This window comes from Lepidothrix coronata, unplaced genomic scaffold, assembly GCF_001604755.1.
Source record: "Lepidothrix coronata isolate B3197 unplaced genomic scaffold, Lepidothrix_coronata-1.0 Scaffold289, whole genome shotgun sequence".
NCBI lineage: Eukaryota > Metazoa > Chordata > Aves > Passeriformes > Pipridae > Lepidothrix > Lepidothrix coronata.
Window position 1 is genome coordinate 32,976 of NW_016690469.1, and position 18,211 is coordinate 51,186.

The 18,211-nt window shown below is 42.0% G+C and overlaps 1 protein-coding gene across 13 annotated transcripts in view; it reads left to right on the forward strand.

The window, feature by feature from the left end:
* The first annotated feature begins 2,043 nt into the window (after positions 1–2,043).
* KIAA0319 (KIAA0319 ortholog) overlaps positions 2,044–18,211 on the forward strand; it is a 57,540-nt gene continuing 41,372 nt past the window's right edge. For 11 of the 13 annotated variants that reach the window (XR_001878362.1, XR_001878363.1, XR_001878364.1 and 8 more), the window contains exons 1-2: positions 2,374–2,456; positions 14,638–14,795. Coding sequence is in view for 4 of the 13 variants with exons in the window: in XM_017836960.1 (XP_017692449.1) it covers positions 14,711–14,795 (85 nt within the window). In the remaining 9 variants the exon portion in view is untranslated. Of the gene's footprint in view, positions 2,148–2,373; positions 2,457–14,637; positions 14,796–17,309; positions 17,343–18,211 lie in introns of those variants that run through there. The other 2 variants (XM_017836959.1, XM_017836962.1) reach the window with 2 other exon arrangements.

The following is an 18,211-nucleotide window of genomic DNA, read 5'->3' on the forward strand; positions in this document are numbered from 1 at the left end:
GACTTGTCTCTATGCTGCGCTAAGAAGTCTTTTGCATACCTGCACAGATCTTTCAAAAAGCACTAACACTGAGCGTACAAGTGAAAAATATTTCCTGCAGAGAAAATAATTACAAAAAAATTGTGCCACTATATCTGGTGCTTCTACAGTCAGTAAAATTAGGATCATACAACCACGTGAAGCATTGGAGGACAATCCTCTTCCCCCACTAGGTGAGTAAATCAACCCCCAGTGCTCACAGGAAGGCTGCAAGACATGAGAAATGGGACTGCCATAAAGGAAAGATAGGCAGGCTTCCTCTCTCCACATACATGTCCTCTTCCAAGTCAAGTAGCATTGGTCAACAATGGCAAAAATATAGCAGTCTTCTCACTGATACTTTTGTGTCGTTATTAGAATAATTTTTAGGAATTCTCACAATCCTTTTTCACTTGAAATGAGCAGACTTCAGTCTCTATAAGCTGGTCAAAACAGCCAACACACGGAAATCACAGAAACTGAGGAATCAAAATTGGCATAACAATATAGCAAAAAATATATTTAAAACAATATCAACACACAGTTCCTTTATGCTTTTCCATATATATTCAAAAGCAATCCACTATTACAGTTCAGAGATTTCATTCCTTGCTTTATAGAGCAAAAGCCTGAGTTATGAGCTCCCTACACTGAGGAAGATTTAAGTAGGCTCAGGAAATGTCATATAGACCATTGTTAAAAACAGACAGTAAAGTGGGAATCAGATGAGGCGGTAAAAGCTGTTGTATGCCCAAGAGATAACATTTTTACATCTTTAGAACAATTTGTTTTCATCATCCTGTACTACCTGCAAAATACTATTTACCCCGAGTTAAGCATTGGCAATTCATTAAAGACTAAACAGAACTGGCAATATGGTACCATTGCTAACAGGTTGAACAGAGGATATGAGACCTTGACAGGCTGGTGCAAAACAGCATGAAACCTTTGCATGTAAAGTTTGAAATTCACTGCTCTTTGCATCTTATTTCACTTAGAAATGAAATTGCTTGTTCTAAAACGTTGCTGAGATGGACAAAATCCATTTCTCAATGGCAGATGGACTTTGGTGTTAAGTAGAAATATGCCTCTTTCCAAATGTAAATTGGTCTATTATTTTGGAGTGGAGCTGTAAAAATCAAAGAAACAATCAACAAACCATTTCTGCATGTTCTGATTGCAACATGGCTCTCAGCAGAAAATGTGAATGAGGCAAGAACTAGGATAGAGCAAAATCAAAGACATAGAAATGCTGACTATTTTATTAAAAAGCTGTGCTGAATAAGCTATGGGTGCTCTTATAGAGGCTTCAAACTGAGATATTTGTCATTAGGATGTAGGACTTTGCCAGATGAGCAGCATTGGATCCCAGGCCCAATATTTTTCAGAAATCTGGAAAAGTAAGGAGCAGAAGGACGGTAGAATGAGGATGCATGGACTAGGGGCTTGCCCCAGCACAACTCATTCCAGACAGCTGCTAGCCTCCTGCAGCCTGTCCCCGTGCAGCCAGTCACTGTGGAAAATCCCTACCAGGAGTGACAGCGTCGCCAAATCATTGCACGTGGAAACAGAACAGCCCAAAGCCGTGCAGGTGGCAAAGGTATGGGGACCTGCACGAAGCACAACAATACAGACGCTGTGGGATCCCACTTTCGAGGCCCCTTGGCAGACCAGCCGCGACACCACGGTACACAGAGTGGAGTGGTGCAGAGGGCTCGGCTGCCTTCCCACTACACCTTGTTGGCTCAACACCTTCAGACCCTGTGCTTAAAGTCTTCAGACCTGGGAGACGTCCTGCTTGCTTATCTCCAGCAGCAGCACCGAGGTCGCGTCTGTGGAGAGTAAAACCTCTCGGTGTAGCACTGTGGACGGTAACACGGCCCCACAGCAGCCGGGTCGCGGGTGGATCGGGACACCCGTGCCGCGGCCGCCGAGGGGGCTGCGCCTCTCGCTCTCCCCCGCGCCCCCTCCTCAAGATGGAGGCGCGGCACCTCCTCGCCTTACTGCCGGCAGGAAAACACCCCCCCAGTCCCTCTTGGGATAGAGCTGGACCAACGCTTCGGTGGCAGGGGAGCCGCCTCCCACCCGTCCTCTGCCATTCCCAGGGGTGCTGCTGCTGCTGCCCACAGGTGTGGCTCCCTCCCGGGGCGGGGACTCGGAGCCGGGGCAGCGGCAGCAGCGGCGGGCGGTGCGTGCTCGGGGGGTGTCTGTGGGCAGTGATCCTGCGCGGAACGCGGCGGCCGTCCCCCGGGAGCGGTGTGGAGGGACGGCGCCTGCTCCTGAGTCAGCAGCGGGAGGAGGCGGGCGGCACTTCGCCGCCCTGCCCGGCCCCGCCGAGCGCCCCCGCCCCGGCCCCGCTCCCAGCTGCCGGCGCCGAGCGCCCGCGGGAGGAAGGGGGCGGCGGGGCCGTGCCGGCTCCTGCCCTCCTTCGCCTCCAGGTAGGATCGCTGCCGCGGCCTGGGCGGAGGTGGGCAAGGGGCGGAAAACGGAGCCGGTGCTCCCCGAGCTCGGCGCTTGGGCAGCCGCTCCCGGCGAGGCGCAGACTGGGCTGCGGGGGAAAGAGAGCCCTGCCACGGCTGTGAGCGCCGGGCTGGAATGCTACGGGACAGCGGTAGCGGTGAGCCATCCGGTCTTCCAGGGAGCTCTCCCTCCCTGCCTCCTTCACTCCACCGTCTGCGTGTGGCAAAGTGTGTATCCTGTGCGACCTGTTAGGCCGGGAGCGTGGGAGATACAACAGTCGGCTGCATTGGGGGAATGTGTGTGTGTGTGTTGGTGTTTAATTTGCAGATATATATATTTATGTATATATAGAAAAATAAGTGTTTTAGTATGAAGGATCAGTTTCGATAGGATGGTTCCTAATGCGTGTGCATTTAGCTGTGTCTGATCTGAGCTCAGAAATCATAGCTTTATGTTGTTCTCCATGTATATATCTATCTATATCTCTCTCTCTATACATATCTTCAAGGAATGTAAGAATATTACTCTTGCTAAGCTGCTCTCCAGTCTTCTGTCAAAGTGTGGGTTTGTTACAGCCCAGATGTGTCTGCTGAGCATGGTGCTTACGTGTAGTCTGTGAAATGCTTTGTCAGGTTGTATTCTGAGCAGTAGAGCAGAGCTTAAGCAGAAGAAAGTACTGTGTGATTTTTATATATCGCTGCAGTTTTGGGTGTTACCTGCATCGATGTTGCTATACAAAACCAGGAGACAGTTCCATCCTCCTGACCTGCTTCAGGAGCCTATTGCAGAAAGCCTATGAGTAGTCAGACAGCTGAGGGCACAATATGAAGCCCAAACTCTTTTGCCCTCTGTTCCTCCCTATCTGTTTATACTGTAGGGACTCTCTCATGTTCCTCACTCTGGCTGCATGACAAGTTAGTGGAGTTGATATATTAAACTCTTTGGGGTAGGTTCTGTATCTGTCTTTGCCTTTGCAATATCTTGTAGTAGAAGACTGGTTCTCAACCATACAACTCTAATAGATATTTGTTTTGTTTAATTATCCATTCCTCGTGTGGCAAGATTGACTGTTTTGGTTGATGTTTCCCAATTAGGCATTGTACTGAGTTAGATTTAAATCTTTAAAAACCTGGCATAATACAGAGTTAATAAGTGATACTGTCCATACTCATTTTGGTGGCTTAGATGATGGGAGGTAAGCTGCTCAAAATGTTGTACATCAAACTGTGTGTCTGAGTGGTGCAAGTAAGGTTAGAGTGTACATGTACAAGCTTTGTAGGCTGATGCTTTTCCCTTAAGCACAAGGCAGTGGAGAATGCAATATAACCTGGTTTTTACCTTATTTAAGATAACAGAGTTATGGTCGTGGTCTGTGGTTTCTTGCCCAGTTTAGTCTTTTTCCCACCATTTCCTCAGCGGAGTACTGTGATGGAGGGCTGGAGGAGCACTTCTGTAACACTTCTGAAAACTTCAAGTTCCACAGAAAACACATTCAAATGTGAATCTGTTTCATCTTCATTAGTTCCATATCAACTAGTTGCAATTCTGTCAATTCTAATGAGCTGCATGAAGTGAAGAAGTTTTGGTGACCTGGAGATGCCATAGTTTAATTCAGCTTTGTGTACAGATGATCTCTCAATGTGTTGGTTTGGATGCTCTCTGAGCGGGCTGCCAATTTCAATAATGTGGAGAGGGAGGAGTTACCATGGGCAGGTTTCTGAACCTGTTTGTGAAGTCTCCATCAGAATTGCTTTAAAAACAGTTGATTCCTTCTGGTCCCCATGTGCACAGACACAGGATCCGTTTCAGGTGGAGCCCTTCAGACTCTTTCCAGCTCTACCTTCTGTGATGTTAAAGAAGGTTTGCTATGGGCTTCTGGACATACCAGTTGTATGGGCTTTGCTTAAAAATCTTTCCTTTAAGAAAGCATGTGGGAAAGGTTTATGCATGCTAGTTTTGATAGGGGTACTAAATGTATATCCTTCAAGGGAAATTGGTGATTAAAGGTGGAGTTGTGATCAAGTGTTGTATATCCAGCAGTCTCCAATTTCAACACTGTAGAGAAAGCAGAGAACCATTGTAATGGATATTGTACCCATGGGGAGAAATCCTTCCTACTGTCAGGCAGTTAGCTTTCAATTTCTGTCACAGAGTGTCTTTCTGTACAAATTTATAATCTAATTTAACAGCAGATATAGTTACTTTTCCATTTCAGCACCTAATCTCTTCCTGAATGGTGCCACAGTATGATCTTTGAGTATTTTTCAGGATGATGTGACTTTATACTGAGCAGATTGGAATTGAGTCAGTCTGATTGGAGATAATATGAATGTGGTTAATCTAATGCCAGTTTTCAGCTAGTTAGCCTTGGTGAAGGGGCAGTTTAGAGGTTGTTTCCTGTCCTACTGCATTTTCTTTGATAAATCTGTCCTCTATACAGTTTGTTAACTGTTCTGCATGTTGCAAGGAGTTCTCCTGGTTAAATATAGATGGGTTTTAGAGAAATAAAATGTGCTCAGTTATCTGAGATTGGGCTCCAGAAGTTTACATTTTAGGGGAGTGTGTTTACACACTTGTACTTTAGCTGTTTATAACAAGGAGGTAGGTTTCTGAACAGCAGATAAGGAAGATTGCTATGAATTTGTATCTTGAGGTCAAATGAGGATTTTTCCATTGTCTTTCCATATGCCTCTACATTTTTGCCACATAGTCCCCTCTTTCCACAGATTGCACGGATGGCATGACACGTGGGCTGCCATTTTCAATTACGGAAACTGGATGGCACATTTTTTGAGGGTGGGCCTGTAGACATTCAAAATGCAGTTTTGTCTTCTCTGGCTTGGCTTATTTTACAGAAGTCATGAGAACTCAATTACCTGCTGGTAATCTGTTCTTCTCTGGTTGAAATCAGTCAATGAATGGCTTAAAGGGTAGGTAAGTGGAAAAAAAAAAAAGGAAAATCTCTCAAGTCAGCTTTTTCTCTATGGGAGAGCTGGTTAACAATGAACGTAAAAGTTGACATGGTCATGTGGGTGAAAGGACTTGCCCCTTCATCCCCCACTTTCTTAGGTAAGAAAATGTGCTAATTTTTCTACTCTTACGTCAACACACAAGATTTAGATCTAGAAATGGATGTACAGCATCCAACTGCATTAAAAATCTTTTCCGGAAGGTGATAAAATACCAAGACACAAATGGAGATAGTGTTTATGTACTTCACTTGGAAGATTTGGGCTTTTCTGGCTATCTGCTGTTGTACCCACGCCCCTTATGCAAGCTCTTTTTCCTGCAGTGTGTGTGATTGTATCTCAGGCAGTCACTGGGTATTCAATACTCTAATCTCAGAAATGGTCAATTAACTTTGTTGACATTAGTACTTACATTGCTTGATCCAGTCTCTGCCAGTCAATCTGTGAACAGCCCTTGAAAGCTATCATAAATTAGATGTACTTCTAAGTCCGGTTTTATAACACCATAGTGTAATACAAAAATATTATCTAAAATCCTAGAACGTCCATTTGAGTTCAAGTGTCAGACTATTGCTGCTTCTACATGAGTGAACTTTGCATTTCATGTAAGGGGAGTGAGTTCAGAGAACTTCTACAGTAAAACTTAAATTTTAATGTAGTAGTTTTTAATTGTCTTCCTCCACTATGTTTGCATCATGAGTACTATTACTGCTATAAAGTCAAAGTAAAATTTAGTAGTTAATTAAGTGCAAGAATTCAAATTGCACTGGACAATAATATAAAAGTTTTTGCGACCCTTTCTGTAGATGGTATTGCTTTGGCTGAAGTTATAAACTTGTTTTTTGCAAGACAACCTCATGTTTTATGTGACAGCTGGCCCCTACATTTCGGTAGCAAGTGCCTGCAGTTTCCTTTGAACTGTGATCATTTCTGTGTTCGGCGCTTCTGAGATCACTGTCCAGGGTTCCCACATAGTATGTTTGCAAACTTGGATCTCCAGTCTGCAAATATTAGCTTTGATGCTTAGGTAGAGATCACTCAAGAAGAGTCAATTTTAATTTATTTTTTTTTAAGCATTAGATGTTAAATAGCAGTATTAACAATTGCAACAGTTCAGTTATCCTAGATGAAATCTTTTAAATCCTAACAGTGACTTAAATGGGGTCAAGACTTTGTCAGTATTTGAAGTCTTGACCAATCTATGAAAAACTGTGGATCTTGTGTTTTTAAATCGTGTGGCTTTCCCTGCAGTAGAGAGAGATTTATTTTTTTTCTACTGAAAATTGATACTTTTTCAATAATTACTGTAGTTCAGGGAATGGCACTTAAGGAAAAATTGTCAGAATCACAAGAACTGCAGTTCAAAATGATGGTTTGAATCAATTAATACTTCCTTTTAATTTGAGGACTTATATTCTAAGTGGAAAAAAATGCCGTTAGTTTCAGCCCAGCATTACGGTCAAGTGGGTTTTTTGTGTAGTTTTAGTATAGTCATTTTTGACCTTGAACAGGTGCAAAATAAATACATTTTTCTGTCCTGTGCACTTATGTGATCCAGATTAAACTATGTGATTATCTTTCTTCCAGCTCTCCTTATAATTTACTCAAGTTTCTCCAGAAGCATCAACCTACACCTGCAGATTGTACCTCTGCTGCATAAGGATGCCTCGGTATCTAGTTGGAGCTCACTGTGAGGTGCAGCGTGCTGTGTGTAATAGCATTCTGTCATAATGGCACTTGAACTAGGCAGTCGATTGAGACCACAAGACTTTGTCACAGGCCTTCAGTCAGCTGTTGGGCAGTAGAAACTTTGAGTTCTGCAAGCTGACAAAAATTTCAACCACCTTTTATGCATTTTCTTCTGTGATCTGTGTTCCTGTTGAAAAAAAACTAATTATGTAGTGGAAGAAGCTAGATAGAGAAATTCTGAAATACCCTTCATAGGAGGCTTAGGACAGGCTAAATAAAAATCCAGAGGATGATGTAAGGATGCTTTGTCTTTCCTCTGTGCTGTGGAAGGGTCAAGATACCATCTTGTTCCTTCAATCTCTTCCTTTCCAGGTCTCACTTAATTTTCATTGCGGAGTACATATTCGATATTGCCTCACTTATCAGTTCTCTCTGCTATGTCCTTGTGAAAATAGAAAACATGGGGACGAAAGTATGATGGTTTGGAGAAATTGTTCAGTAGTTTGACTGCCTTCTGAAGGGACATATTTTGATTAGTGGGGAGTGCGGGGCTCTCAAGTATCTGACAGTCTCATTCTGTGCTACTGACTTTTCCTGAGACTTAGCTTTTGGTTAGTTCCCCCTTCTTGCTGGGCTGGCTGACCTCAGGGTTATACAAGTGTTTGTATTGCAAATTAAGTAATAACAATCCTGAAATATTCTGACCTTTTACACTTAATACTGTATGCCATAATACAATGTAAATCCGGAGTCTGATAATAGTATTTTTATTTCTCAGCAGAGTAGTTCCACCATTCATTGGTGGGTTTTAAATATTCTGTCCTTCCTTGTAAATAGCTCTTGACACCCCTGCTAACTCTCTCACCTTTAGGATTTCCACTACTGTTTGCTCTTTCCACAGCAATTGTAATAAAAGCTACTTAAATCTTGTAGAATAAAATTGCTCTTTCTGTGAAGCACTGCAGCTCTGTCTTTATTTGTCCAGTTGGTGTCACTTAGCAGTTTACAGAGCTGTGAATACCAATGGAGCAGGTAGCCTATCCAGCTTAACATGGCAGGGTATTTTCAGCTATTCAGTTTGGTTTTTTATCATGGTTAATTTGTTGTTTGTGCCCTGGACTTGACCAAGGAAATGGATGTAGAGTTGGGATGTAATGCCAGTCTAATGTAAGCCTTCACCAAGGGCTCCCTGTGAAGCCCCTCTGAATAAAGCAGAGAGACATTTGCAATTATTGCTGTATCCTGAGGCTGCAATAACTTTCCATCGGTAGTCATGGTGTTTTTTTTCAAGTATGGGTACCTATTGTTAGAAAATAGTGTGAGAGGAAGGTGACTTTGCACAGGTCACAAGCATTGATGACTCTGCAATATCTTCCACATCTGCTGAAGGGCTTGAAAATTATCTCCTTTATTTAGATGCCTAACCTGTGGCTGTTTTGATGATGTGTGTTCATACAGTTTGTGTTATTGTTAGAACTCCTAGTGTCTGCACATGTCCTGAATTATTCTCTGTATTATTAGGGAAAAATGCTACTGGCCTGAAGTTTTATTTTTCTTTCTTCTGCAGTATTTATACAATGTTAATGCTCAGCTCTTAAGTAACTGTCTTGGGTGTTAGTGCAGGTACAATAACTGATGAAATAACTGATGAAATTTAAATTCTTCATGAGAGGTGGGTTTCCCAAAGGATTGTCTTGTATTATGTTTAATAGAAATGTTGGCATATATGCATGTGTGTATACATATATATATATGTATAGAGACACTTTCATTAAGTGAACATTACCATGTGTTCATTTACTCAGCCAGCCTGCTTTATATGAGATACTGTCAGTTCAAATATGTGGGGCTTGTTTTACCTCTGGGTTGAGTTTCAGATACTGTTTCAGTATTTATTTTGGCATGTTGCCTGGCTGTGCTAATGACCAGAAGGACAAGAAGGCAAGAAGCCCCTGCCTGTCTTTACCCCCAGTGACAGTGTGGCTGGGCCCAGCGTTCAGGGCGCTCGCTCTCCTCGAGGTTTCTGCTGCCTGGCATTGCTCTCTGACTGCCTTCGTGACACCACTTGTTCTTGTCTCTGATTTTGTTGGAGTGCAGGCATTCTGCTACACCTTTTGTAGGGCACCAGCATACTGCCTTATGCTCTATTTGCCTTTTCAGAGCTGTAGGATTCAAATGTATTCCCAGACACAGGTAATTCAGTCCATACAAATTCTTATGGTTATAGCCCTGGCCTAATTAGGTGTAGGAAGTAGCAATATAGTTCTGCTTGGCTGACTCTTTTCTGTCTCTAAGGGAGAAAGTTACTTCATTCTGCATTAAAGCTAAGATGAAGCAACATGTAGAGTGAGATTTAGAGTGGAGAAGGGGGGGGAAATATTGGCAGTTCCTTTTCCTTGGAAAGCTGTTGTTCTTCATTGTGTTATCTGTGAGAATATGTTGTGGTCCTAATCAGGAACTGCATATGTTTAAAAGATGGTGAAGTTGAAATGTTTGTATAGAGGGATCAGTTCAGAATTCCCTCTTATTCTCTTGGCTAGAGCACTACCAAAACCTGCCAGCTGGACCAGAAAAACATAGCTTTCAGAGTAAGGCAACATATGGATAATACGTGTCTATTTTTACCATACCTGCTTCTCAAGGCTGCCATCCCTCTTCTAGCTAAGAGTTCAAGTCAGACTTGAACTCCTAAGAGCCAAGAAATGCCAAAGTAATTACCAGCAATGCTGGCTGCTTGTGTTGTTATAAAAATAACAGGCTTTGTGATATCAGTGAAGGATAGAGATTCAGCTAGCAAATTAATCTTGCGGCCTGAGTTATTTTTAACTGCTGGAATCTCATGGCTTGCTACCTTCTTTAAAATTTAATGTCTTTTGTGTTTGTGTGATGAAACTTGCAGTTGTGGGGAACAGAACAGTGTCATGAGGATGATAAGGGCAGCATTGGATGCATACACTGCAGCAGTGTTTATTGTTTTAGCAGTTCAAGAAGGCATGTGGTGTCTGGTAGCTTTGTTCTCATCTGTGGGTCAGAAGCTGTGCACTGAATTGTGACTTTGTGTACTTTGTGTCTGAGCTTGATCCTAATATCAGGAAACACAAGCTAGCGTTGCAGTGAATGCAAACTCTTTTATTATGTGGAAATTAAACATCAATAGATGTGGAGCCACAAAGAAGCATGGGAGGACACAGTGCTGCTTTTGTGCATTCACTGTATCCTCATATGGTGTGTCCCATAAGGATTCAGTGGAGATTCTACATGCGGTCCAAAATCTGGCATTTTGTAGCTTTGGCAAGTTGTATTTTCTTAATGTAAATTAAATTAAAAAAAAAAAAAGAAACTAAATCCACAACCATCTGCTACAAGAACTTGTGTTTCTGAACTCTGGACAAGTAATGCTGAAAAAATCTGGATTACTTGCACAACCTCTCGATGTTTTTCTTAGTGTTGCTAGAAGTAATCATGTGGACTCCTCAGTCAACTGTTCACTAGGAAATAGAAGCTGCTATTTGTCTCCTCTTAGTGAGATAGTTAAGTTGCCCTTGCAGAGGAAAAAGGCCTATAAAATAAACAAATTATTTTTCTTCCTCTGATCTGGGCTAATTCTGACCTCGTGATGTTCTGATACTGAGCCTGATGCATTTTTCCTTAGGCTAAAGGACTAAAAGTCTCTCTTAGGCATCTGATCCATTTGGCTGCTTCTGGGAATGAGTGAAGGTTGCAGCAAATGCACAATATCTCAGAAACCTTAAGCTGCAGTGATAAGCTCTTCTGCAAATCACAGGTTTTGGTGGCTAGCAACTTTTCCAAGTCTAGACAGATTTCCATAGAAACAGGAAAAAATCTGTATGTGAAATTCTGATCTTACTGCAATAATAATTTTTCTACCCTTCATATATGAGGTATTTGGGGTTTGTGGTAATAAGTTGGAAATACTTATTAGGAACATAGCTTATCTCTGCTCCTCTGTTCTCTCTCTCAAAAGCAACAGGAACATTTCAAAAACTGTTAAAAGGTGGAGTTTATAAAAATCGTACACTCTGTACATCTCTCTAGTTTAGTTTGAATGTTCTGAAATAAAACACTAAATAAAAGCAATAACTTTGAGTAATGTGTTAGAATAAATGTACATGGGCAAGTATAAGCTGGTGGCTTCAGCTGGAAAGGCTTAAGAAATCATCTCTTTTCAGCTGGAGATCGCTGCCTGCATAACCGAGAGCCGGGATAGATTCATCAAGGCAAAATCATGCTTGACTAACCTCTTAGTGATGTCATTGTAGAAATCTGACTTGGTAGATAAGGGGAAAACAGTAGATATTGCCTGTCTTGACCTCAGTAAGGCTTTTGATGTTGTGTCCTGTAATATCCTTGTAGAGAATCTATTAACTAGGGGCTGGATAAGCGGAGCGTGAGGTGGATTGAAACCTGGCTGAATGGCTCCATCCAGAGTGAGGTGGTCAGTGGCACAAAGCCCAGTTGGAGGCCAGTAACTGGAGATGTAACCCAAGGGGCAGTACTGGGTTCAGTCCTGTTCAACATCTTCATTACTTATCTGGATGGTAGTCCAGCGTATATCCTCAGCAAGTTTGCTGATGACACAAAACTTGGAGGAGTGCCTGATAGGCCAGATGGTCACAGTGCCATCCAGAGGGACGTGGACAGGCTGGAAAAATGGGCTGACAGGAATCTCATAAAGTTTAGCAAGTGGAAGTGCACATGAGGAAGAACAACTCCATGGGGACATCCCAGCTGTAAAATACATTTGTAGAAAGGGACCTAGGGGTCCTGATGGACACCAGGTTGACCATAAGCCAGCACTGTGCCCTTGCTGCAAAGAAGGCAATTCTTGGAGATACTGGCTCTGTCTGGACATGGTCTTTTGGGAGCCAGCTCCAGATTGCCTCATTTGAGCTGGGGGTAGACAAGGTGACAAGGTAGACAAAGTCCCTTCCAACCTCAGCCATTCCGTGGATTGACTGTCCATCGTGCATTTCAGTGCGAAATTAAACAATTTCATTTGTATCACCTTTACAGTGAAATCAAAAGGTGAGGTCCCATGTTGTGGGGCCTTCAGGACTGACTCTTCCCCTCCTGTGCATAAATGCTCATTTCTGTTCAGTTGCCGATGATACTATTCCTGGATGCTGCCAAGGGCTCAGCCACTTCAATGGCCACATTCAGAATGGGATATTTAGAATGTCTTGGCTTAAAAAAAAGAAAAAACTTGTGGTCTTTTTTTTTCTGTTACAGAAACAGATAACTTTATAGTTGGTGGAAGGACAGAATAACAGTTGAGGAATATAAGAGAGCAAAATATGTCCCCACTGCTGAAGATTTTGTATCATAGAAGTAGTACCTGGAAGTGTCCAGACAGCCTTTTGCTCTTTCTAAGGTGAAGCCTTACTAAATTAGTTCAAATCGCTACAGAGAAGCACAGCTATGTGTATTCTATCAGGAACTGCTTCCTGAGGGAACATCTAATTGCATATATTAAAATACTATCATACAAGGAACAGTATAGTGTTATGTGTTTCTTTTTTTTTTCTTTTGGTGACAGTTATTTTTTGTGATCAGAAATAATTTTTCTCGTTGTGCAGCATAGGAATAAACTGGGAGACCAACATACTCTGCAGTTAGGCATCTGCCTTGGGAAGGGGACTTTTGATGATGTTCGATAGAACAAAGGTCCCAGAAATCAAGTTATATTTTAAATCAAGAAAAGTTAGGCTTTTGAAAAGTTAGTAATAGTCTCTCCTGGTTTTGCAGAGAGCTTGCCCAAAGCCTTATCTTTTTGTACTTGGGATTTATTTTTAAATCTAATTTTTTTCATGGTTCTAGTGATGTTCTGTACTCATTTTGCTTGACTTGAGCAGAGTTAGTGTTTGTACCACAAACTTGAGAAAAAGCTGTCAGAGTCCAGTGTGCTCTGACCAGTTCCTTTTAGATATTCCATGTGTAAAGGGTGAAATGTTTAATATCAGATTTACTGATTTGGAGATACTTGTTGTGACACAGGATTTCTGATTTTGTGGAGCAACACAAAGCATATGGAAATCACAATGCAAATGTACTTTATGCTTGGCAAAACACAGCAATGGCAGTATACAGTTCTATCATAATACTAATGTGATTCCCATTACTAGTCTCTATATTAAGTTCACCATTGCAACACTGGGAAGGAACATGTGGGTTGAAGCTAGCTCAAGCCCATTACTCTCTTCAAAATTCTTTTGCTAGTTGTTCAGTTTTTATGCTCTGAATTGGGTTGAGCCACCTATTCGCTGTGTGCATGCTGGTCTGGCTAGCTCTGGGAGACATTCACACTCTTTAATGAATAAGTGGGAGAAACATTTACACATCAGTGGATCCACTCAGCTGTTGATAGAACAACACCTATCATTCTAAAACACTGCCAACCTCTGGTCCCCTTTGTATTGAGATAAATACAGGGCTTGCTTTGGAAAAGCTGCGATCAGTCACAGAAGTTGCAAACCAAGGTCCAGATGCTCATGTGCTTTACAGACATGCCATCTAGAAAAGATCCCTTCTCAAAGAGCAAAAGTCCAAATGCTGAGCTGCTAGGGTTTCTAGTCTAGTTCAGTCAGCCTTAGCACATCTAAGTAACTTACTTCTTTTGCAAGGGAAAAAGAACAAGATGATCTTTCATCATATAAAATTATGTGTGGTAAGGAACCTTCCAAGAGCATCCAGTTAGCAGCATTTCCATCATATGTAGATACAGGCAGTTGAAAGATGAAAGTCACATCATGAACATCAAAGGGAGTTGACTGAGATACTCTGCCTTGAGAAGGGCTGTTCACTGAAAAAATCACTACCTGTGTTTTCATTTACAGAAATATTTTTTGGTCAAGCATCCACCTAGGATCCTTGGGGCGGTGGGTGGGGGGAGTGGTGAGTTTGACTAAACTAGCTTTTTTTCTTTCATGAATAATGTTGCTTTGAACTATTTATTTCTTACATCTATTTGTTGCTTAGTCTGCCTTATTTGTAGAATTTAGTGTCATGGCAAGGAATGTCTCCCTAGAAATTCTGGAGAAGTGTCTGTTTTCATTTACCTTGGTAGCTGAGGGAGAACAGCTTGAGGGTTGCCTCAAGAGCTACCTTAACACTGCATGGATTTTAGCACAAACAATACTGTCTGTGATTCCTCATTTAAGGGTACATGCTAGTTTCTGTTTCAAGTCAGAGGAAAACCAGGGACTGGATAGATAACTGCAAACAGAATTAATGTGGGTTTTGAGGTAGAGTAGCCTAAGCACGCAAATCTTTCTGGGACGTTTCTGCATCTTCTGAAAAGAGAAAGAGATTTCCAGGTAGGTAATTTGTTCTGTATCTTCAGCTTGCCTGATCTACTGTGTCATCCATCAAGAAGTCAGGAAGTAATGATAAAGCCTGCATGTCAACTGTCTATTGTCTGTTACTGTGACATTCTAATTAATGCTCACATCTGACCTATTTTTTCCTGTGCTGTCTGTTGCAGTGCTTGATGGACACAGGAGGGAACTAAACAGTATAAGAGGAAACCGACGTTAAGACCTAGAATTTCGACACAAATGAAAAAGCGGTTGTCACTGCCTTCGTGGTGCAGTATGGCATTCGGACCTGGTGTTCTCTGCCTGCTCCTATGGGCAATAACAGGTAGGAGTTTACTTCTTGTGTGTCTGAGTCACCCAGAGAAGAGAAGCATATGCTCCTGGAGTGTGTATACATCTGTGAAGGAAATACAAATAAGGCAAGAACTGGAGAATCTTGTGACTTTTCAATCCAAAAATCTTTGAGAAGGTACAGCTTCATAACTGGCAGTTGACTGCAATGGAAGAAGGCAATTGCAAGTAGCTGTGTGGAGCCAGTTTCAGCAGGCTGTTTCCTGGGAGATGCATGGCACAAGAAAGGGTAGTGGGAAAGTTTAAAACATTTTCCTTTTATTTCTCTTCAGGACAGCAATTTAAGAATGATGTATTGATTGTATTCTAATCTACTTCTTTGTTCCAAAGTGTCGTAGGATGGTTGATATATGAGAAGCATAAATGCGTTTGTTCACATCTGTCACCTCATCATCCTCCCTACAAACATATATTTCCTTCCAAAGACCACAGGGTAGTCCTGTAAATTTCTGCTTCAGCCACAGGAATAGGTAAATTATTTCCACAATCAGACAGATGCAGAATGATAGTAATTCTTAATACTGCCACTGTATCATAGAGAGACTTAATCTGGGGCAGGCAGTTTTGATATGGGAAGTGCGGAAAAGTATTTGCAGAAGTGGGGTTTATTTTCTTAAAAGATAGTGTTTGAATTCTGGCTTTGGAGATACTGGCAGCATCCATATTAGCAGGAATTGAGAAAATAACATTTTATCTGACTTTCGTCTCTTGAAGTAAAAACAGCATGGGCTGTTTCATGAGGGAGAGCCTTGCTTAATGTGCTAAGGCTTAAACTGACTACTGAATTTGGAAAAGTTGGGTGAAGGTGGGTAGGTATTAACCTACAGCTGAGGAGAGATAGGCATTAACTATAGCTGTGCTCACATCTGGTTCAAAGTAGACATCAGGATCACCCTGAGGATCTTATAGTGCCAATTTCTTTGAGAAGAACATGGAGCTGAATTGTTTGTTGCTGTAGTAAACAAGTATGCCTTTTAGAAATAAAATGCTCTCCTACGAGATACTGAGTACCTGCTGTAGGGTCCATACTAGTATCTTTAGAAAAAAACTCACAGCAACTTCAACAGAAGACAATAATGTGTAGTAAATACTGGATTTTGCCTGTAGAGAATGTCACAGTTTCATGCTTTTAATAATACTGTTAATTGTTAGCAGACTAGAATATCTTCCACATGCATATAGAAAGTTATCAGTCTTTAGCTCAAAATTTGCTATGCTTTCTTGGTTTATCTGAGAATAAGACCATTGCTCTCAGACTGTTGGCTGTATTTCAAGCCTCTCCTTGTATCTTAGGTACCAGCACACAGTGTTCAGAGGATAATATAATCTAATATCTCATATTATTTTAATAAAAATGTAAGAATTTATTTCCATCTTGATAATTTGCAGTATTTTTTAATCCAATTAATATTTACTCTAATTAAAGTGGAAGGTTCTTGCTGATTTCCAGGATATGTTTGCTAAAATACATCAGTAGATGCTCAGCTTTTTTAAGTCAAAAGGACTTCTTTTTAGTGCAGGCTTTAAGGTGAATTTACTCAGGCTCAGGAATTTGCTGGATGTTCATTCTGCAATTTTTATCTGCACACGAACTTGTGCTTTTAAGCGCCACTTTTTCTTAAAAAAACCCAAGTCATCTTATGTTTTAATTTAAGATAATGAGAAGACTGACTTTATATAGGAAAGGAAGGCTTGACATTTCATTGCTGAGAGAATAGAGAAACAGACTCACTGGTGAATATTGTTGGAAGGATATTGAAGAATATGCTGTGGTCAAAAGAAATATAGATGGGCTACTCTGTCCTGTTTAGGTGACATTTATTTGGTTTTATTCTGTGCATGGTGGCTTTTGACTAATAGTGTTTGACTGCTTTTCATGAATGTGGTAGGTTGATCTTTGCTGGCTGTCAGGTGCTCAGCAAACCACTTTATCATTTCCCCTTCTCAGCAAGATGGGAGAGAAAAATATGACTAAAAACTCATGGATGGAGATCAGGACAGAGAGGTCCTGTACTACTTACAGTCAATAGCAAACTAGACGACATAGGGAAGTAGTTTAATTTATTGTTGATTAATCAGAGTAGGATAATGAGAAATAAGAATGTCATAGGTTTACTTGTTCTAAAAATCCAAGCAGAAATTTTCCTTTCCCCTGTCCCACTGTAAGAGAAGGAGGTTGAATGAGGAGGGGGAAGGGGTAATTGACTGTACAAAAGAACTAGCTGGCAGACCTGCATTCCAGGTTGATGGCCCTTCCAAAACTGCAGGGAGGGGGGAGGAGTTTTTCTCCTCCTCTCCTTGCAAATGGGGGACACTTCATGTTTTGTTTTAACGGGGGCAAGGTGTGTGCTGGAAAAGCTCTGAGGCCGTTTTTGCTCTCAACCTGGTCATCTGGCTGTTCTCCGGCCTCGGCTTGCCTGCGGTCTGCCCTGTCGCCAGCTGGACCTGCTCAGATTTTATCGGAGAGTTTGTGCTCGGCAAGGAAAGGGGGGAGTCCCGACCACAGCCAGCTGCAGACATCGTGAATTTCGTGGGAGAGAACCCGCCCTCCTTTTCCCCTTTTTTCCCCTTCACCTCCTCAGTGTGGGGGGGGAAGTCTCCATTGTCGGCTTCTCCCGCGCACCGGGGCCTGAAGCGGCGACTGCCAGAGCCCAACAGTGCCCTCTGCTGACCAACACCGAGCACTGCAGGCTCTGCTCCTCCAGTGATCCAACAGTGCCCTCTGCCAACCGTGATTAGAGTCACGCTAGAGGACAGAGAAGTATCAGACTGTTCCCTTTTTGAAGGGGACTTTTGGGTACAGGATTATTGTTTAGTTGGTTTTGTGTTCTTTTGCTGGTTTTGCCAATATACATATATTCTTTAATAAAAGGTTGTTATTTCTTCCTTTTTCCATACTTCCTCGATTGGAGCCTCTTAATTTCGGATTTACAATTGCTGAGAGAGAAGAGTTTGGTCTACCTCATAACGCATCCTCCTTAACAAAAAACTTCAGTCTCCTTAAACTGAGACAAAGAACTAATGTAAAGACACCTTCCCCTCACCTCTTCCTTCTTCCTGGACTCAACTTCTCTTTCAGTTCTTCTGTCTTCTTCCCCTTAGAGGCTCAGAGCATGAGGAATGAGGGTTGCAGTCTGTTCATAGTGCTTCATCTCTTTCACTCCTTTCTCCTCATGCTCTTTCCCTGCTCCAGCATACAGTCTTTCCCATGGGCTCAAATTCTTGAAGAAGTGCTCAGCATGGGTCCTTTCCACAGGAAAATCCTTCGGGAACAGGTTGCTCCAGTGTGGATCCCCTTTGGGGCCACAGATCCTGCTGGAAAATGTGTTTCTGTGTGGGCTCCTCTTCATGGGGTTGCAGTTCAGGCCAGGATCCTATTCCAGTCTGGAT